Source organism: Gymnodraco acuticeps, unplaced genomic scaffold (genome assembly GCF_902827175.1).
Source record: "Gymnodraco acuticeps unplaced genomic scaffold, fGymAcu1.1, whole genome shotgun sequence".
Lineage (NCBI taxonomy): Eukaryota > Metazoa > Chordata > Actinopteri > Perciformes > Bathydraconidae > Gymnodraco > Gymnodraco acuticeps.
Genome location: NW_022990119.1, coordinates 267,479 through 289,380, shown reverse-complemented (window position 1 = coordinate 289,380; position 21,902 = coordinate 267,479). Strand labels below are relative to the sequence as shown.

At 44.1% G+C, this 21,902-nt stretch overlaps 2 protein-coding genes across 4 annotated transcripts in view; one reads left to right on the top strand and one right to left on the bottom strand.

The window, feature by feature from the left end:
* tmem68 (transmembrane protein 68) overlaps nucleotides 1-3,515 on the bottom strand; it is a 42,105-nt gene extending 38,590 nt beyond the window's left edge. The window contains exons 1-3 of the mRNA XM_034216573.1: nucleotides 2,620-3,515; nucleotides 1,530-1,677; nucleotides 568-741 (exon numbers count right to left, since the gene is read on the bottom strand). Coding sequence (XP_034072464.1) covers nucleotides 568-741; nucleotides 1,530-1,589 — 234 coding nt within the window. The 5' untranslated portion in view covers nucleotides 1,590-1,677; nucleotides 2,620-3,515. The remainder of the gene's footprint in view (nucleotides 1-567; nucleotides 742-1,529; nucleotides 1,678-2,619) is intronic.
* Nucleotides 3,516-4,619: 1,104 nt separating this feature from the next.
* Nucleotides 4,620-21,902, top strand: part of tgs1 (trimethylguanosine synthase 1) — a 33,552-nt gene continuing 16,269 nt past the window's right edge. For 2 of the 3 annotated variants that reach the window (XM_034216577.1, XM_034216575.1), the window contains exons 1-11: nucleotides 4,620-4,870; nucleotides 5,387-5,451; nucleotides 6,189-6,322; nucleotides 6,439-6,520; nucleotides 6,805-6,873; nucleotides 7,687-8,199; nucleotides 8,500-8,635; nucleotides 9,209-9,295; nucleotides 14,592-14,748; nucleotides 20,698-21,028; nucleotides 21,131-21,295. In XM_034216577.1, the coding sequence (XP_034072468.1) occupies nucleotides 4,746-4,870; nucleotides 5,387-5,451; nucleotides 6,189-6,322; nucleotides 6,439-6,520; nucleotides 6,805-6,873; nucleotides 7,687-8,199; nucleotides 8,500-8,635; nucleotides 9,209-9,295; nucleotides 14,592-14,748; nucleotides 20,698-21,028; nucleotides 21,131-21,295 (1,864 nt within the window). In that variant the 5' untranslated portion in view covers nucleotides 4,620-4,745. The remainder of the gene's footprint in view (nucleotides 4,871-5,386; nucleotides 5,452-6,188; nucleotides 6,323-6,438; nucleotides 6,521-6,804; nucleotides 6,874-7,686; nucleotides 8,200-8,499; nucleotides 8,636-9,208; nucleotides 9,296-14,591; nucleotides 14,749-20,697; nucleotides 21,029-21,130; nucleotides 21,296-21,902) is intronic. The other variant, XM_034216576.1, reaches the window with a different exon arrangement.

The window sequence follows — 21,902 nt, the reverse complement described above, 5'->3', positions numbered from 1 at the left end:
CGTCATCTGTGGAAGCCGTGGTACTGTAAAAAGCACGACCAATCATCTGAGCCGGCCCGGCTAAAGTAACTGGATGGCCTACCTGCCTGTCAGCCTTCCATCTGTGCACACACTGATCTCGTGCCCTCATTGGTCATGTGTGCGTTCGTGTGTGTTGGAGGAGGGGCTCTGGAAGGAAGTGGCAGATTTTTTCCGGCTGTGTATTTTCAAATTCTAGCGCACTCCAGCTGGTTTCTCCAAAATTACCTACCCCACCTTTAAGAGTATATCATCAATAATTAGAGTTGAAATATTTTGTTTAGATTCATTGTGATTTGACTATGGTCTGAGACATCCACCACCCCACTCTCACTCCCTTCCACCATTTAACTTTCCTTAGTGTTGATAATAAATAATCTATTCTAGGGTAGACTGATGAAGGGGATGAAATTCCCTCCAAACACTGACACTTCGGCACTTACTATTTTATATAAATAGATGACATTTGGAATCATTTGTGAGTGACATGACGTGTAATTTACTGTTGACATAATGCAAAAGAACATGATGGAAACTGTGTTTGCGTACCTTGTAGACATGAAGGAAGAGTATGGAGAGGTAAAGGAGGATGACGATGAGGAAGGGCAGGATGAAGACGATGATCAGAGGGGTGAAGACCCACAGCAGGTACTCCAAAACACTCAGATAGTCCTCCAACTGACCGAGGCCCGCCCACTCCTCCCACTGATGGAACACACACACCTGTGGAACAGCACACACAGACCAAATAATGAGATCCTGAAAAACACTTGTGCTGCAGCACAGGCAGTATTAAAGCATGTTAGGTCTTCCGTCCGGGGCCTACTGGCTGCCCCTCGCTCTCGGTTGAGAACTAAAGCCTTTGAAGTAGTGGCTCCAACAGTATGGAACTCTCCCCCTACAGACATTCGGCAAAACAACTGAAGAGCCATCTTTTTAAATTGGCCTTTGTGTCTCCTTGAGATGTGTGTGATGTGAAGTAAGATTCCTTTGTTTGTTCCTTTTGGGACTCTTACGTTCCTGTGTTTTGTTTTTATGTTAATCTTAACTTCTGGCACACGTTTTTATTGTCTTCATGTTTTATTTAAAAGATGTTTTCCTCTAGTTTTTTTTGCTCCAACATGTCAACATGTTTCCAACAGCACCGCAATAAATAACAATTCAATTGAACAAACTGAGCTACAACTGGCACGTTAGTAAACAGTAGTCAAACCCCTGATACGATCAAATAATCATTAGGTTTTGGTCGAGTAATCAACCAATTCCTTTAATAATTTGATGAGAGCATTTTTGGAGCGCTGACTGCTAACTCTACCACCTTTGCATTACTCCAATGCAAATGTACATATGCATGTATGCATTACCTGTGTGTGTGAAAGAATGAACAGCAATCATCATGCAAATATTGGCAGGTATCCCTTGAAAAAGAGATCAATGATCTCAATGGGACCTACCTGGTTAAATAAAGGTTTGAAATGAATTGAAAAAAAGGACAGGGATCCTAGTCCTACCAGGAAGGAGACGGTGTCCTCTGCTCCCCTCAGACAGGACTCGTTCCCGCTGCGGGACATCCTGCTGACAGACGCTTCAAACAGCTGAGATGAGCCTCACAGGGACGGAACACACTGTGTGGAGAACATCTGCATACACACAGGTGAACTACAGGAGGAAAACACCACTCGTTAGTCCATTAGCTTAAATGTTGTAATATTGCAATTGTCTTGCCTGTCATATCAGGTAAATATCGGGATTTCAATGGCAATGTAGTAACGAGCACCAGCCTCATTCGCAGCATTGAATCACATGATAGTTACATTGCATATTATTTCATGGAAGAAAGCTTTAATGCTAGACTTTGTTTACTTTCGTAACATAATGACATCACTGGCACTTCTATTGGCTAGCGCTCCAACACATTGTACGTGATAGGCTAAGGGGCTGGACCTCTGTAAGCGGTTGACAAATCACAACAGAGCCGGCCAGCTAACCAATCAGAGCAGACTGGGCTCTGGTTTCAGACAGAGGGTGAAAAGAGGTGCTGCAGCACAGGCAGTATGAGAAGAATAAAGAGCTTTTGAGCATTAAAGCATGGAGACATGTCCCAGGAGAGACACTACATACTGATACACACCTGGACATGAGCAGTTTCACTAGAGAAACTGAAACTGAGAAAAGTCATAGTTGTTGTTTAGCAAATTGTACAGGTGACAAATACTCTATCAATCAACTAATAAATTAACTGACTTAAAAAAGCTGTACAATGATAACTGTAAAAATACAGTGACACTTTTTCTATAGCCCTGTAGTCACGAGCACCAGACGTATTTAGCACTGAATCACATGATAGTTATTTATTGGAGCATAGCTTTACTGCAGGGAACAATGTTAACGTTACACTGTAGCTATAAGAAGAAGACGGATACAGTCAAAGCAATACATTTAATAACCTAGTAACCTTAAATGAGCTAAGCTAAAACAGTGAGCTAACGAGTGTTATTGGCAGAACCAGAAGAATGTGAGTTGACAGCGAAGCCTTCAGCGTAAACAGAGAGCATCACCTTAAATAACACCACACACAGAATACTGACAGGAACACGTTACCTTTGACAGTCGACTACTCCATGAACAGATCCATTAAAACAAGCTCATATATATTTAATATTACACGGAAAGAACATTCAAGTCCGTAAGCTAACAACTGCCCTGTCCCTGAACCCGGAACGCTTTGACGGTGACACGACAAGGTGTTAACCCTTAGGGTGATTCAGTTCCTGACAATACTGGACCGACAGATCATTTCCGCTAAACAGCAACACAACAGACACTTCCTTCAAAATAAAAGTGCAAATACTGTGTGTTTGAAAACAATACATTTTTCAAAAATGCAACATGACACAAAATGAACACACACATACATTAAATAAAGAGCAACAAAGTTGATGAAAATGTGTTGTCATCAAATATGATTGCATCAATCCCTACTCATACTTGCACAACTAAACGACTAAATAAATGTAGGCTATAGATATTAATCTAACGATACAGTCGAAGAGTCTGTTACAGTAATTACAAGTAAATGATCTACATACATGAGCCAAATTAAATCGGGTGTATTTGTTGTGTTCTTGATAACTAAAAACACAAGTTCTGAATCAGCAACGCCTTAGATGCACGAGTGACTGGACCGTACACTATTCCATAAGTGGGTCAAAAAGGACCCGTATTAGAATAATGTGTTTCTATGCCATGTTTGCATCACTTGCATAATATTTAGTATTATATTTTGGTTCACACTAGAAACATCTTATATTTAATTTTTCACTATTTGGAAAACAAATTATATTTGGAAAACCCTATTCTGAGACCCTCATAGTATTCCAGTCCCTTTTCAAAACTCATCTCTTCTCCTCTTGTCTACTCATAGCCCACCCCCCATCAATCCATGCCGGTTGATCAAGTTTGATAGTCCACTAACAAATGCGTCACTTCCGGGCAAAAATAACGGCTCCGCCCACTTTTGGGGGAAACAACGCTGTCATTTGAATGGCGATCGAGCCTGAAGCCACAGAGCTCTTCCTTTACTGTCCTTTCTTCTTAGAGGAAGTACAGAAATACTGAACTCTTGATTATTTTTAATGTTTGAGGTGCAATAAACGACACGGCAGCTTGTTGGCATGATAAAACTATTATGTTCCGCCTCGCTCATGAGAGTAACAGCTGGAGAAATTACAGCCTCGCCTACTGATTTTAATTTAACCATATATCAAGACCGATTGTCGATTTCCAATGATCGAATGTAATTGTTTGCCTGTCTGGCCATCGTAATCGGGCTCTTTGAAGATCCAAAAATCCACGGTTTTCCAAAAAATTTGATTGGATTGGCAAAAACTTCAGAATTTGTATTGACCGCCATTCAAATGACAGCGTTGTTTTCCCCAAAAAGTGGGCGGGGCCGTAATGTTTGCCCGGAAGTGACGTAGGTGTTACTCTCATCTATACCCCCCACCCTAACCTTCCCTTATATTGTAAAGCAATTTTGAGTCCTTTGTGTGCCCTATAAAAATATAATGTATTGTTATTATTATTAATATTATTATTATTATTATTATTATTATTATTATTATTATTATTATTATACTGACAGGTATCAGATCTTGCTGTGTAAAATAATCGTCCTGAGAGGTGTCACTTGTGATGTAAAAACTACAATTTCTTAAAATGTCAATTTAAAATTGGAATGGCATGATATCCAAAACATGTTTTTTGAGGAATAGCTGGAATATGAAATGATAAAAAAATGTAATTACAAAGATAATACAAGAAAACCACCTCACCGGGTCAAAAAAGACCCACTTATCCATCTAAGGGTTACAATATTTGGGTTGTATTCAACATTTGGTATTTATAGGGCAGCCATTTTTAGAGAACGTTACAGTGTGTCTTACTCTTATTGTACAGATAACAGAATGACTACATTTGAGGAAAACCTATTAGTTTTCCTATTATCTTATTTTTGTTCACAGAAGACACCAACAATGTGTTTTTCTGCATTTGTCTCTTTTATTCTGAAAATGCATTAGCGGAAGTCTCCATGTTGTCGCTGCCAGTCCGAGCGGAAGTTCCCTGAACCTGTGTGAGATGCTGCCATGCTGTTCTTGACACAGACTTGAAGAAACAGTTTGGACCGTATGAGCTCTTGCTGCACGGTGTTAGAGAGTTGCTGAGTCATGATGCTGGAGAGGAGCAGGGTGACGCTGCTCGCGGAGATCTTCTTCAGCAGGAAGCTGGAGGAGGAAGAGGAGGACGAGGAGGAGGAGAGGATCCACTGCCTATGCTCCAGAGCCTTCGTGCAGTAAGCATCCCACAGAGCCCTGTGTGTGTGTGTGTGTGTGTGTGTGTGTGTGTGTGTGTGTGTGTGTGTGTGTGTGGTGTGTGTGTGTGTGTGTGTGTGTGTGTGTGTGTGTGTGTGTGTGTGTGTGTGTGTGTGTGTGTGTGTGTGTGTGTGTGTGTGTGTGTGTGTGTGTGTGTGTGTGTGTGTGTGTGTGTGTGTGTGTGTGTGTGTGTGTGTGTGTGTGTGTGTGTGTGTGTGTGTGTGTGTGTGTGTGTGTGTGTGTGTGTGTGTGTGTGTGTGTGTGTGTGTGTGTGTGTGTGTGTGTGTGTGTGTGTGTGTGTGTGTGTGTGTGTGTGTGTGTGTGTGTGTGTTCTCTGACTGTGTGTGTGTGTGTGTGTGTGTGTGTGTGTGTGTGTGTGTGTTCTCTGACTGTGTGTGTGTGTGTGTGTGTGTTCTCTGACTGTGTGTGTGTGTGTGTGTGTGTTCTCTGACTGTGTGTGTGTGTGTTCTCTGACTGTGTGTGTGTGTTCTCCACAGGGACCGGGAGCTGTACCGCTCTGACAACAGACTGCTCTCCTTTGATGTGACCAGCACAGTCCAAGGTAACTAATAGAAGTATATGTTGAACTTTCAACACTAACACACACACTAACACACACACTAACACACACACTAACACACACACTAACACACACATTCAGAACTGAGAGGAATTAAGTAGAAAAAAGAGAACAAATATATTACTATTTGAAAAGGCTGTATAAACAAATATATGATAAAACATACTAAAAAGAAGAACAACAAAGTGTAAAAGTATAAGTATATAACAAGGGAAGTAAAACAAGATGGTGTCAATGTACACCATTCATTTTATAATCAGTTATAAAGAAGTAGCATTGAACAGAAATGTGCAACATATTGACATTAGATGAAACGGTATTGTTAACATGGAGTAGCAGAAAGCAGAAAGTTGAAAGAGTAGTAAAGTGCATGAGGCTTCAATGGATTCACATAACAAACAGTGTTGTAGTTTATAAACATACACATATAAGGTGCAGGGATTAAGCATATATTAGTTAACAACTGGTGTAATGAATATCAAATACAGATGATAATAATAAATAGTGATTACAGACATCATAAATGTGTCACAAGGAGTCAAAGGTCGCTGAGTGCGGGGCGCTGTGGGCTGGAGCCCCATGACATTCAAAGGGGAGTGGTACTGTAGTTTGAGGATCATGGCTGGGGAGGGAGAGTGGGCCCACACATATACAGAGGAAGGTGCAAGCTTTACAGCGTCTATTCAGAAGCTGTGAAAACATTACCTCTCACCTCACAGAGGCAGATGATGGAGAGGAGGAGGAGGAGGAGGAGGAGGAGGAGGAGGAGGAGGAGGAGGAGGAGGAGGCTCAGCTGATGGCGAACATGGGTCTGCCCCTTGCCTTTGGAAGCTCCTCTAAGCAGAGGAGAGGGGTGAGTCACCTGACACCTTCCCTGTAGCACCCAGTCTGTGTAGCTCTTTGTATTGTCTAACTGACTGTAATGGGCACTTCCTGCTGCTAAATGAGCCTGTTGTGGTCATGTGACAGGGGAGGAGGTCCAACAGGAAGCCTGCCACATGTTGGGAAGAATCCACTGAAGAGGAGGGAGATCTACAAATTAACAACAAAGGTAAAATGCGACGGGTTATTGTAATTATTAATATTCATAAATATAAACAGGGCAGGTTACTGAGGCCAGCAGGATGGTTTCATCCAAAGTAAATAGTAAAGATATAAACTGAGCCGGTTGCTCCCAGTGATTGGATCATATGCATCAGTTTATGTCATAAAGTAACTCTTTTGTCTAATCATGAAACAAGTATTTGTTATACTTTTATTGTTTTCATTCATATTTAATAACAACATAATAATATGTGACCTTTACGTTGACTTACCTTTTGATTTTTGACGCAGTGGCAGTGTGTGATTCAATGAAGGAAACCACTGAAGAGACCCAGGCTGCTGGCTGGGAAGCATACTGGGGTATGGAGGAGGACATCACACATGCACCATGACACTCTGTGTGTGTGTGTGTGTGTGTGTGTGTGTGTGTGTGTGTGTGTGTGTGTGTGTGTGTGTGTGTGTGTGTGTGTGTGTGTGTGTGTGTGTGTGTGTGTGTGTGTGTGTGTGTGTGTGTGTGAGTGTGTGTGTGTGTGTGTGTGTGTGTGGTGTGTGTGTGTGTGTGTGTGGTGTGTGTGTGTGTGTGTGTGTGTGTGTGTGTGTGGTGTGTGTGTGGTGTGTGTGTGTGTGTGTGTGTGTGTGTGTGTGTGTGTGTGTGTGTGTGTGTGTGTGTGTGTGTGTGTGTGTGTGTGTGTGTGTGTGTGTGTGTGTGTGTGTGTGTGTGTGTGTGTGTGTGTGTGTGTGTGTGTGTGTGTGTGTGTGTGTGTGTGTGTGTGTGTGTGTCACAGCCCCTGCAGACTTGCACCTCTTATGTCAATTATCTGACAGTTTCACATGTTGCTCTCATGTCTGATTAAACACCATTTTCAAAAACTTGTCCCCAGATTTACATTTTTCATCACCACTTTTGACTATTTGTGTAGGCCCATTACATAAAAAACAAATACATATCAATTCAATTCAAGATTATTTACAAAGAAAGGATAAGGACCAAAGTGTAATTATGCACAGTTTGCTCAGTGGTCATGGAGGTGGCTACATGTTGTGTGACCTATGAATGGAGCACGGGTAAAAGGACACCAGGTGTTTGCATTGGGGATAAAGAGGAGTGAGAGCAAACCATTTACTACCTCACATATTAAATATTGCTTCTCTATTTTGATTTATTTCCTGTAGCTGAACAGGGTGAAGCTCTGCTGTGGAGCAGCTGGTTGGAGAAGCTTCCAGAGACTGACCCAGGAGCAGGGACTGCTCCTTGGGATGACCCACACTCTAAAGCTGCCTGGGACACACACGCTGCAGAGACATACTACTCATACTGGGACCAGTACTCATACTGGGCAGCACAGGGCTGGAGTGCAGAGCAGCCTGCCTGGGAGGGGAACACTGGGGGGGTGGGGGGCACAGAGACAGAGGGAGGGAGGGATGGACAGACTGAGGACCAGCAGAGAGCAGAGGAAGAGGAGGCTCTTCGTGATGACGCTGAGGGTTTAAAGGATCTGTTTGCACACAGCTGCACGTTAGGTGTGAGATCAGTGAGTGACTCAGAGGCGGCGGAGTGTGTGAGTGTGTGTGACATCAGACAGCAGTCAGAGAGAGAGCTCTGTGTCTCTGATCGTCCTTCTGATGGGGGGAGTGATCACAGGAGACATGCTGCCTCCTCACAGGGACACACAGCTCAACAAACAGGTAACACATGAATATACATACACACAGTATGTGTGTGTCAAGGCTGCACTATTCTTCAAAATGTTCAATATTCAAACTGCAGAAAGCACAATCTTGTCAAGGGATTAATACCACATTTGGCTTCAACCTGATTCTACAATTTATTTGTATATTATTATTATTATTGTGATTTCTTACTATTGTTGTAGTTTTTAATTGATACATTTAGTAAATACATTTCAGACTTAGTGTCACATATTAGGGTTGGAAAAATGCTAATTAAATAAATGTGTATGATGTGTGCTGGTAATATCTGGTAAGTTTTTGCCTCAGATTCCCAGCATGCCCCTGGCGGCGCTGACAGACAGAGCAGCAACAGGAAAGCAACGTCAAATGGAGAAGATGATGATGAACATCACAAACCCCCAGGAGGAGGAGGGGCTGAGGTCAAACGCAGGTGAGATTCTGCTGTATGTTTGGTGTTCGGGGAGAACTGTATGAAAAGAGGGACCTTTACCCCAGCCAAAGGGTTCACATGAGTTAGTAGCTGAACATCAACAACTGCTTGCAATTGGCAGCAGGAAAGCTAGTTAACGTTATCCTTTTTATAAAATCCAAGTGAGAAATGATATCGAGGCACACGTTTATTCATGAGAATACTTTGACCCATGAACAAAAAAAATGGATTGCTGGGACAGTCATGACTTCAAAGAGAAATGAAATGTTGTCATACCACTCTAATGCTGGTAGTTTCATTCCAATTCCCACACGTTTTGAGCCTTTGCAGAACATTTACATGCACATAAAGCTATAGAGCACACAACACCAAAGGGAAACCCCAAAAAGCATAATAGGGCCACATTTTCTGAAAGATGAATACAAAATGATTTACTGAAAGTAAGAAGAAATGCAACACAATTACCATCCACAAGAAAGGGCTATCATGTGGGCCTAAACTGCTCATAGTCAAAAGATGCTGAGGTAAGATGTTATCATATGCACATTTTAAAGCATTATTTTCTGTTTACAGTCATGAGCTGGATGTGGAGGAGAGCCCGAACCTGACCCCTGAGGAAGCCTGGAGTAAACTGGGCCTTAAACACAACCCTGAGCCTCTGTGAGTGTGACCCTCACACACACACTGCTCTATCATTCACACACCCTCTGGAAGTGTGTCAGCAGACAGTGTCCTGCAGCTGTCTGTTATCTGCAGACACACACTGATGTTTACAGATGGTTCACTGCATGTTGAGAACAGCTGCAGCTCTTTGGCCTGTAGTTACAGATGTGTTTTGGCTCTTATATTTTGTTACTGTAATATTTATGCAATCTTCATTCCTGGAATAGTAGTAGGAGCACTGTCTCTCTTTTTCTTCTCTCACCTCTTTATTTGAATCCTTCCCACTATTCACTTACAGTAAAACACTATTGCATATTGTATTTTTTTTTATGTGTGCAACTCGTTTTTGACAAGAAAGCTACTGGAGACTTCTAGAATTGTGTGAGTAACATTGTGTTTTTAGACTTCTCTGTTTCAGTGTGTGTACTCTGTATAAATGCTCTGTCGTTGATCTGACTGGAATTGTGTTTTTAAAACTCAAAACCGCTACAGCATCTGTCAGGCAGAAACTTGGGACAAGTCATTTGACTGAAACCTTAAAAGTGAACTAACTGACTGCTAGGGTTAACTTTGATTTAAACATTTGTAGAATACTAAGAGCTTTATTGAGTAGGTGTAACTGTATTAAGGGTTAAACTCATGACTTTATAATGTAGGGTTTAATGTCATTGACTTAAAAGACAATAACACATCAAGAGGAAGCCAGTCTAGATTTCCTTTTGAGGGCCACCAGCTGCAGAGAGTTAACTAATTAAAAGGACGTGGCCCCACAGCTGTGAGAACTCAGCAATCAGGTGTCCATTTTAGGTAGCACTTTCCTGGAGCGTCAGCTTCAGCGTCAGACAGGCTAAGACTGACAAAGACATTAGAGTCCTGTGGGAGTAAGACTGACAAAGACATTAGAGTCCTGCGGGAGTCACGAGGGAGGCAAATCCTACTTTGATTGAGCTAAGTATCGCTGGTGTTTTTATTTTTGTTTTATTTGATTTGGTTGTTTAGCCCCTCAGGCTATAATCATGTGTATTTTCTCCATTCCTGTTCATGTGTCTTCTCGCAATTATCACTGGCCCCGTGTATCTCGTAATCGATATAACCGGCCTGCTCTCGTCTATCCCACATGCTCCACTGAGATCCAACATCTAGTTTCAGGCAGCCTGTGGAACTGCCAGTCAGCTGTTCCTAAGGCTGACTTCATCTCTGGCTACGTCTCCCTGCAGTCTCTGGATTTCCTTGCTCTCACTGAGACGTGGATTACTCCATCCAACACATCCACCCCAGCAGCTCTCTCTACAGCATATTCCTTCTCCCATACACCCAGACCCACTGGCAGAGGAGGTGGCACTGGTCTCCTGCTCTCTCCCAAATGGAGCTTTTCCCTCTTCAAGCTACCTAACTTCACTCCTTCCACCTTTGAATTCCATGCCGTCACAGTAACCCATCCTATACAGTTAACCATTGTTGTTCTCTACCGTCCACCAGGCGCCTTGGGGGACTTCTTGGAGGAATTAGATCATCTCCTCTCACACATCCCTGAAACTGGCCCTCCCGCTGTACTTCTCGGAGACTTCAACCTCCAGACGGGGAAGATAGACGAACTAACACCTCTGTTAACCGCCTTTGCTTTCTCACTGTCTCCGTCCCCACCGACTCATAAAGCTGGCAATGTCCTTGATCTCATATTCTCAAGGAACTGCGCTACTTCTAACCTCTCTGTAAACCCGCTCCACACATCCGATCACTTCTTCATTTCATTCTCTCTACCCCTTTCCAAACATAACAAACTCATCTCTTCTCATCCTGCACTTGTCCGCCGTAACCTTCGCTCCCTCTCTCCCTCTACCTTTGCCTCGTCGGTGCTCTCAGCCCTCCCTTCCTCTGACTCGTTCCAACTCCTACCTCCAAACTCTGCTGCAGAAACTCTCCTCTCTACTCTCTCATCCTCTCTGGACTCTCTCTGTCCTCTCACATCTCGGCAGGCTCGTCAGTCCCCTCCTGCTCCCTGGCTAAATGATGCACTGCGTGCTAATAGAACCGTCCTTAGGGCAGCAGAGCGGAAACGGTGGAAATCCAAACACCGTGACGACCTCCTAACCTATCAAGTTCTCCTCTCCTCTTTCTCTGCTTCGATCTCTCAGGCAAAAAGCACTTTCTTTCAAGATAAGATCCAATCTTCCTATTCCAATCCTAAAAAACTATTTTCCATCTTCTCCACCCTCTTGGACCCCCCCAAAAGCCCCTCCCCCCTCCTCACTTCTGTCAATCGACTTTGTTACCCACTTTGAAAAAAAGGTTGATGATATTCGCTCTTCTTTTTCTGACTCACCTTTACTCACCGCTGGGTCACCAGACCCTCCTTCCACCCACACACTGACCTCCTTTTCCCCTCTCTCTCCAAGTGAGGTTCTTACCCTCATTACCTCTGCCCGCCCTACCACCTGTCCTCTGGACCCTATCCCTTCAAACCTCCTTCAGACTATCGCTCCTGATATTCTACCGTTTCTCACCCATTTCATCAACACTTCTCTAACTTCTGGTCACTTTCCAAACAGTCTCAAGGAGGCAAGAGTAAACCCTCTCCTAAAGAAACCCACTCTCAACCCGTCTGATGTTATAAACTACAGGCCTGTCTCTCTCATCCCGTTCCTGTCTAAAACACTTGAACGCGCTGTCTTTAAACAACTCTCCTGTTATCTCAATCAGAACAACCTTCTGGATCCGCACCAGTCTGGTTTCAAGGCAGGTCACTCCACAGAAACTGCTCTCATTGCTGTCACTGAGGAACTGCACACTGCCAAAACTGCATCCCTCTCCTCTGTCATCATCCTGTTGGACCTGTCTGCTGCATTCGACACGGTGAATCATCAGATCCTCCTTCGCACTCTCCAAGAACTTGGAGCTTCAGGCTCTGCACTTTCCCTCCTCACCTCATACCTGAAAGACCGTACCTACAGGGTTACTTGGAGAGGGTCTGAGTCCGACCCTTGTCAATTAACTACGGGGGTCCCTCAGGGCTCTGTTCTTGTTCCCATCCTCTTCTCCCTGTACACAAACTCGCTCGGATCAGTCATTAGCCCGCATGGTTTTTCATACCACTGCTACGCTGATGACACCCAATTAATTCTGTCCTATCCCCGCTCAGAGACCCAGGTCGTCGCACGCATCTCTGCTTGTCTAGCTGACATCTCTCAGTGGATGTCTGCTCATCACCTCAAGCTCAACCTTGACAAGACTGAGCTGCTCTTCCTTCCGGGAAAAGATTGTCCCACTCTTGACCTAACAATCAACATCGGCACCTCAGTTGTTTCCCCGACTCAGACTGCAAGGAATCTGGGTGTGACCCTAGATAACAACCTGTCCTTCACTGCAAACATCGCTGCTACAACCCGTTGCTGCAGATACACGCTTTACAACATCAGGAAGATACGTCCCCAGCTGACACAGAAAGCGACGCAGGTTCTGGTCCAGGCTCTCGTCATCTCACGCCTAGACTACTGCAACTCCCTCCTGGCTGGTCTACCTGCATGTGCCATCCGACCTCTGCAGCTCATCCAGAATGCAGCGGCTCGTCTGGTCTTCAACCTTCCTAAATGTTCCCACACTACTCCGCTCCTCCGCTCCCTTCACTGGCTTCCGATAACTGCTAGAATCCACTTCAAGACACTGGTACTTGCTTACCATGCTGCGAATGGATCTGGCCCTTCGTACATCCAGGACATGGTTAAACCGTACACCCCAGCACGTGCACTACGCTCTGCATCAGCCAAACGACTCGCTGCGCCCTCGCTGCGAGGGGGACCCAAGTTCCCATCGGCGAAAACACGTGGGTTTGCTGTCCTGGCTCCAGGATGGTGGAATGAGCTCCCCATTGACATCAGGACGGCAGATAGCTTACACACCTTCCGGCGCAAACTGAAAACTCATCTCTTTCGACTCCACTTCGAGCGATAGAACTATTAACGAAGCACTTTTATACTAATAAAGGACTGGCTTACCTAAAGCCAGTTGAGTAGCACTTGAAATGTTTTTGCTCTATGAAGCCTGATGTACTTATATGATTCTGTTTTCTTCAAGTTGTATTTTGTTGGTCGAACGCACTTATTGTAAGTCGCTTTGGATAAAAGCGTCAGCTAAATGCAATGTAATGTAATGTAATGTAATGCATTAGTAAATTCATTAGTTCTCAAGTGAAGAATGTGAGCCAGGGCTGCACAAAATAAAATGTATTGTAAAAATACAGGCATAATAACAGAAAAATACATTCCAAATGTTGCACTTTAAAGTTAAATGCACCAAAATGAAGAGGCTAGGGGTCGACAACCTTTTTGATATGATGCCGTTTAAACACATTTAAATAATTGGTTTAAACGGTAAAACAATAATGACGACCGTCCGTTCTGTGATTCTCCAGAACACACATGGCCAGTCCGCCCCTGTGTAGCATATTATTTAGATGAGAGATGAGCAGATCGCCACTGGGCTTTCAACTAAAGACACAGCCACGCAAAAACTGCGGCATGTGGACAGATCTTCATGGGTACTGCAGTTTGTGAAGTGCCTGGGCGCTCCGGCAGTACTACACCCCTGATCGTTTCACCACGGAGGAAAGCAGCAGCAAGTCGACTGGAGTTAAAGAGAGCGGGCCTAGAAGTTATCCTTCTGTGCTGCGTGGCTTCCTTCTGCAGGTAACGGGGAGACGCGCTCTGGCGGCGGTCTCCTTCAGGATCCGAAAATACAATTTTAAATATTTTGCACACTTATTCCTAGTGTGCCACTGGTTACGGTGCCGCGTGCCAATGGTGGCACACGTGCCAGGGGTTGCCGACCCCTGGGCTGGATTAATAGTGAAGCACTGGATGCTGTTAGCTCCAGGAGGACTTGATTTGATATGCAGCGGTGTATTCTATGAGTTAAGCATGCAATTTAAACACATTTCTTGTAAATATATACTTTGTTGAAGACGTGCAGGGCTGATACTTTAGATTGTTGGCCTATGTGCCGAGGCTTGGAGAGCTCCGGCCCAATGGGATGCTACTGTACTTATAGAATCGCTTCTCTTATTATCTGCTTTGTGATGATGTTCTGATGATTTCCTTATTTCAGTGGCGAATAGAGACAATACAAATCTGTTTACTAACTATGTTGTCTTTAATGTTGTAGTTAACTTTGAGGAACAGATTCTGACTGGTATTATGTCTGTGCAGACTACTTCTGATTTAGATGACTGCCACTCAGTTTGATATGTTGACCTGATGGAGCAGCTGCTCATGTCTCTGTCTGTGTCTCTGTGTCCCAGGTTCCAAAGCGTGTTGAGCTTCAGAGGCGGCGCTGCTCAGAAGCGTCCGAGGCAGTGGCTCACTAAAGGAGCAGTCCGCAGCGTCAACAAACACACCAGGTTCTCTGAGGCGGGGGCGGACCACACACCGCCACAGAACAGAACCGCCCTCCACAAGGTACCTGAAGCTGCAGGTCTCTGAGAACACATTCCTGTGTTTCAAGTGCATCATTACCAATGTACTCTAGCTAAGTGAGGTGATGATGAACAAATGCGAAACTGAAGTAAATGGTTACAACAGAGGATCACCCCACTAAAATGGTATACTCACTAGTCTGCTGTTGCTGCACTGAAACAGGCACAACCTGATATCTTCTGTATAGGTGAAAAAGTGTCCACCCTTTTCCCCCCAAAAAATACAAATGAGATTTTTAGGACAAAATGTCACTTAATTGAAATTGTATCAACAAATTCAAAGTTGGCTCTGTATGAAGAGCTGTCCAAAAATTATAGATGTGCTCAGAAATACGTTGAACAAATATTTATTTAATTTAAATTATCTTTTGGTTACAACTTGCACAAAGTAATTTATCAGAATAATCACAGCTGGCGCCAGTGTGTGTGGCATGCCGTCCGTCTCTGCGAGCGTTGTGTGTGATTGTGCTGTTTTTGTCACTTTTTGCTCTAAATGTCAACTCTCTACTAGTATACGATTGCCAAACACTTCTGGATCTTCGTTTTTCGGCATTAAATCCTGTGAATTTGGATCGTGGACATAAAACGCTCTCCCCGTTCTTATTGGGAGTACCAGCTTACCTGTGCCGCACCCCGGCTCCAACTCCCCGCCGTAAACGCCACCGCGGAAAACGCAGTGGTCGACTGGTGAGGATGAAGTAATTTTCAGCTTGTCCTATCTCAAGGACTGAATACCTCGCCGTGCCTTGCCTGTCTCTTCATCGTCGCTATCTGGACCCTGTCGATGCCTGGTTGGTACCTGTCATCGGCCCGGACAAAGCTTTCCAGCCCGGCCGCGGGCCCTGCTCCCCTCGTCCCCGCAGGCGCGGGGTGAATCTGAATAACCTGCTGTCTATTTGTCGGGTTCCCTGGACCTCAAACGCCGCGGACCCACTGGCTCCTGCCAGGTGTGGCCTCATAAACGCCAGATCTCTGACAAACAAGACTTTTGTCATTAAGGAGTTCTTCACTTCAAAAGGACTGGATTTCCTCTTCGTCACTGAGACATGACTCGGTACTGGTGAGTCCAGCGCCTTTACCGATCTTTTACCTCCAGATTGATGCTATTTTAACTCTTCACGGACTTCGGGCCGAGGCGGAGGAGTAGCTACAGTTTTCAGGAGTTATTTTAAATGTCAGCAACTATCGCTGTCATTCTCTCCTTGCAGCTTTGAACTGAGCGTGTTCGAGCTCGGCCGCTCTCACACAGTGCTGTGTGCAGTGGTCTATAGACCTCCCAAATACAATAAGGACTTCCTAAATGATTTCTCTGACCTTCTGGCTGAAATTATGCCGCAATATGACCGTGTCCTTATTGTTGGGGATTTTAATATTCATGTGTGTTGTCCTGAGAAACCTATGGCAAAGGCATTTTTAAACATCGTTGACTCTTTTAGTCTTGCTCAGTGTGTGTCTTGCCCCACGCAAGAACGCGGACACACACTTGATATTGTTTTATCATATGGTTTGCCTGTTCTTAACTTGGAGATATGTGATGCTGTTTTCTCAGATCATATGCCTGTTTTATTTGATGTTACACTTGCCTGTACTACTGTCAAACCGCACGCTGCTGCCCGGCTATCTCGTATCATTAACACTTCCACTGCTGGTCAGTTTTCGGCCGTGTTTAATCATGAAAAACGGTGTTATCCATGAGCCTATGTCTAACACTACGGAGGAGCTTAACTTATGGTTTCACTCCACATGTAAAGCTGCTATGGACACTGTGGCTCCATTTAAAAACAAGGCAACCCAAAACTAAATCCGAGCCTTGGCTAAATGCCACGACTCGGGCTGCCCGACGTGAATGCCGTAGAGCTGAAAGAAGATGGAATAAGGACAAACTACAAGTCTCTTTTCAAATGCTGAGGCAGTGTTGGCGTCTCTATCAGAAAACTGTAAAAGAGGCAAAAAGAAAGCATTTCTCTGACATCATTGAATCTGAATAACCTGCCGTCTATTTGTCGTGCTCCCTGAACTGTCACACACCTCGTGTACTATTTCAGACAATAGATTCAGTTCTTAATGCCCCTCAGACTACCTGTGTGGAGACCTCCCCTGCAGTCTGTGAACATTTTCTTCAATCTTTTATTAATAAAGTCACTTCCACTAGGACTCAAATCACTGCTCCGTCAAACGACACCTCTTTCTCTGCCCCCTGCTTTGCTGTTTTTGACCCTTTTGAGCCTATGACTCTGTCCTCTGTGCAGGAGATTGTCTCCAAAATAAATCCCTCTGGTTCTCCAATCGACCCTGTCCCTCCTCGATTTTTTAAAGAGGTATTCCCCACTATAGGACCTTTTGTTCTTGACGTTTTTAACAGCAGTCTGCTCACAAGGGTTGTTCCGGAAAATTGGAAACATGCCGTTGTACAACCACTTATTAAGAAACCTAGTCTGGATCCCACAGTTCTTGCAAACTTTAGGCCCATTTCCAAATTGCCTTTTATGTCCAAAATCCTAGAGAAGATTGTATACAGTCAACTTTGCGCTTTTCTGGAAGAGCACAAGGTACTCGAGGTCTTCCAATCTGGTTTTAAAACCTTGTACAGCACGGAATCAGCTCTTTTAAGAGTTTTTAATGATATCCTTTTAGCAACAGACTCAGGTGAATGCATTATCCTTTTACTCCTTGATTTAACGGCCGCTTTTGATACAGTGGACCATGAGATCCTGATAGCTCGTTTGGAGCAGTGGGTGGGCATTAGGGGCAAAGCCCTCGAATGATTTAGGTCGTATCTGTCTGGTAGGACTTTCTGCGTCAGCCTTGGGGACTCGTCTGCTCCTCTCCTTTGTGGGGTTCTACAGGGCTCAGTGTTAGGCACCCTGTTGTTCTCCCTGTATTTGCTCCCTCTTGGGTCCATTCTTAGGAAACACGGTATCGCTTTCCATTGCTATGCAGACGATTGCCACTTAAAAAGAACGACTCATATTCAGTTAAACCACTGTTAAACTGCCTTGAAGACATTAAATGTCCCATGTCATACTTTTCTGGTTATTACCCGTCCCCTTGTGTGTTATGAAGGTTTTTATGCATGTAAATGGTCTGCAGAGTCAAAAACCCTCAAAGTACACTGTGAGCCTCTCCGCTCACACAGGGTTCAAATATGGACGGAAAGAGCAGGTTTGTGTAACACAGGCGTTTATTAGCTCCAAACAAAAGTATCCACAGGTCTCCAACGTTGCCCGTGTGGCAACCTTCACAGGTCCTTTTGCCACCTTCCAGGATCCCGCCTACTGCAAACAGACCAGAACCAGGTTACGACATGCTTTTATTCCGGCACTGATTACCTGATTCCGATCAGCTGTCTGGCCTCCGGCCGAGCCACTCCCTTCACGCCAGCAGCCGGCGCCCTAACCACACCCCACTGCCACATACACCCTGTAGGGAGTAAAACTAACACAAGACCTCCCCAAAACCCCTCGTTGGAGATTTCTCATTTTCCAATGTTTTCTTCCTGGGTATCGTGACGTAGGGATGCCCAGTAGCCACGCCCAGAGCTATGGCCGCAACCTCTGCCAGCATTTCACGAAACAAAGCTTCCCAAACCTTTCAGCGATTCATGCCGGATATGTACAGCGTAGGGCACTGAAGAACGATGCTGTTCCTACTTTGTTGTTGTTTGTGTATTTATGATGTTTAAAACAAACAAGGTATCTACCACGACTGTTAAATGGGTAAACGTCTTTCGGGCTACTACATTGGGATCGTGGAGAAATGCTCTCCGCAGACCCATTCTCACAGCGTTATAAACCTTTTTCTTACTCAATATCAAGCCACACTTATTGTTTTTACTTCGGCTGTGAGCGTTTGTGTGCTCAGGATGAGTTTTGCTTGTTCTCCTGTATCGCCGAGACGCCAACGCGGAAAGCCTGTCTGCTCCTGCAGCAGCTCATACAGCTGCGAGGAGCTGCGAGCAGCAACGAGCCTCTCAGCCAATCAGAGCACACTTGGCTCACAGGGAGGGGGGTCAGGAGCTCCAACAAGCCGTTTAGGACAGAGAGTGAATACACATACTTTACAGAGATGCTGTATGAGGAACCAATGTGAGTTTGGAAAATTGCACAGTATAAATCTATTTTAGTAGACCTCAACAGTGGAAATGGCACATGGGATCTTTAAATCCTGGATGTCATGCAACTTTTTTAAATTAAATGATGACAAAACCGAAGTGATGGTTTTTGGTGCCCCTCGGACCACTCCTATAGACCTAGGATCCTTAGGCCACTCCACCAGGCCTACCATCACAAATCTTGGGATAGAGATGGACCCTGAACTCAAGCTGGACAGCCAGATCAAGGCAGTTGTTAAAAACAGCTTCTTCCACCTCAGGCAGCTAGCCAAAATAAAGCCTTTTTTAAATAGTGACCTCTTTGAAACGGTAATCCATGCCTTCGTCACCTCCCGCTTGGATTATTGTAATGCACTATATATGGGGATAAGTGCGTCCTCCCTTGCTCGCCTGCAGATGGTGCAAAATGCAGCAGCACGGCTACTAACTGGCACACGCAAACACGAGCACATTTCCCCCATTTTATCTTCGCTCCACTGGCTGCCCGTTCATTCGAGGACTCATTTTTAAACTCTTTTATTTACTTTTAAAAGCCCTCAATATCCTGGCCCCGCCCTACCTCTCTGAGCTGTTACACAGCTACATGCCCACTCGCACTCTCAGGTCAGCTGATCAGTCGCTCCTGAGGGTGCCAAAAACAAAGTCTAAGCGCAGAGGGGACCGTGCTTTCTCTGCTGCCGCCCCTAAACTGTAGAACGACCTGCCCTTGCTCATCAGACAGGCTCCCACACTGTCTGCTTTTAAATCCCGTCTTAAAACCCACCTCTTCTCCTTAGCATTCGTAAACAAGTAGATTGTTGCTTTTATTTGCTTTCAGTGGTCTATTGTTTTTATTATATGGCTGTTTTTAATTTGTTTATTGTTACGTTTATTCTGGTTTGTTTTGTGTTTGTATCTTTTATTTTAAATGTATTTATTTTATGTTTTGTGAGCTGAGCTGTGTGATTTTATATTTTATATATCTCTGTAGTACATCACTTTGGTCTGGAGGTTTTAAAGTGCTATATAAATCAAGTTGGATTGGATTGGACAGCTATCAAAAGTGGCGGTCAACTAAAATACACACCCACACACACACACATCCATGTGACCCAACTAAAACAACACACTGCAATCACACAATAATACATGATAATATTTAAAACACTAACCAATACCAAACATAAACCATGACAAACCACAGTGGATCCTGCTGACAAATGTCTTTATTTTGAACCAACTTTATTGTCATTGTGGATATTCTTTCTACTTAAAATCTGAGAATCATACAGATAATATGAAGGCCACTTTCTCTTAAATGGTTGGTATTTCTGGTTGATCAAACATCCGGATACTCTTTAAAATAGATTCATATATATATAGAAAAAATAATCAGTTTAAATTGATAGTGGTGGGGCCTCGAAAAAGCAGATGGTTTAGGTGAGAATACAATATTTACCTCAAATGTATTGAATAAACAACATTGCACATTTGCAATGTGTATATCTAGCCTTTACATGAGTTTCCAAAATCCATAATTTGCTTTCATACCGAAAATAACACTCTTTTGTGAAATGAAGCATGTGTTTATTTCTTGACAGATAATCATTGCCCTGGGGTTTTAAAGCTACAAACACAATATTTCAAACTGCATTACATTACATTACAACCACATTAGAGAATTTAAATCACATCCTGCTCAAGTTGAAATGCAGAAGAAAAGGAAGGTTAAATATGGGTAATCAATGTCAGTCCAAAATTAAATGTGGCTTCTGTTTTTATTATTTATCAATTTCAATGTTACATAGAAGACTAATTAAATGAAGACTGTTTTTTTCACAGGTGAAAAACTTCCTTGAAAAGAACAGGAAAGAGACTCAGGTGACTCCATGTGACCGATGCGAGATGGGAGGAGGGTGCACACAGGAAGCAAGAGCTGAGGGAGGAGACAAGGAGGCTGAGGAAGGAGATAAGGAAGCTGAGGAAGGAGATAAAGAGGCTGTAGAAGAAAAGGAAGAAGGTAGTTTAGATTTGATATCCAGTTTGGATGCAGAGAAAACCCTCACCTGTGGGACTGTAGAGAGTGAGAGGGAGGAGGAGCAGCCCGACAAATCCTTAACATGTCTGGAAATCCCTGATCGTCTCATGGCTGATGCTCCTGAAGGCAACACTGGTGAGCGAAACATCAGATGAGTCCAATAGAATACGATTTAGGTTTTCTGGTGAAAAATGTTGTAGTCTTATAATGAGTCTGTATGTATGAATGAGTGTTTAGAGTCGGCTGTGAGAAACAAGAAGAATAAGAAGAATAGGAAGAGACAGCGAGGCAGGAAGCAGCCGGTGCCGGCAGAGATGACCGCCGAGCCGCAGCTGGCCAAATACTGGGCCCAGCGCTACAGACTGTTCTCTCGCTTCGACGAGGGCATCCGGCTGGACCGAGGTCAGTTCACTCTGCACTCACTGATTAGTCGTTTGTAGTGGCGAACCGTGTCTATCACAACTGGACCTTCTGTAGACACACCCCCCCCCCCCCTCCGCGGCATTATAATGTCCGTCTTTTCACTGAATTGTCGTCTTGAAAAGGGTACTCGCAACAATTCCGCAACAACTTCATCTTCACCTGTTGCACTTGTCATTTCAACGTTAAAAACAATAAAATGGCATGAATTGCTTCGTCGCATTCATCTAGATCCTCTGTCTCGAGCCAGTGAACTAGCGGGCCTTCTAGAATACCCTGGAACCGAGGGGAACTCTGAAAGAATACGCCCATTGGCTACAAATCAATATATGATTGGTTGATCAAACTGTCAGTCCAAACGTACGCTCTCATTCAGTGCAACGGCCAGGGCATTCTATCAAGGATGTAGAATACCTTGGTTGAAGGATATTCTACCCAGAGACCCAGAACAAGATCTGATTGGTTGCTTTCTTTTCTAACACAAAACCACTGAAATGCGTAGTGCATGGTCCGAGAAGGACAAACAAATCAACGTAACACTGTAATATTACAGATCAATAACACAGATACGATTCTCATTTATTCCTTT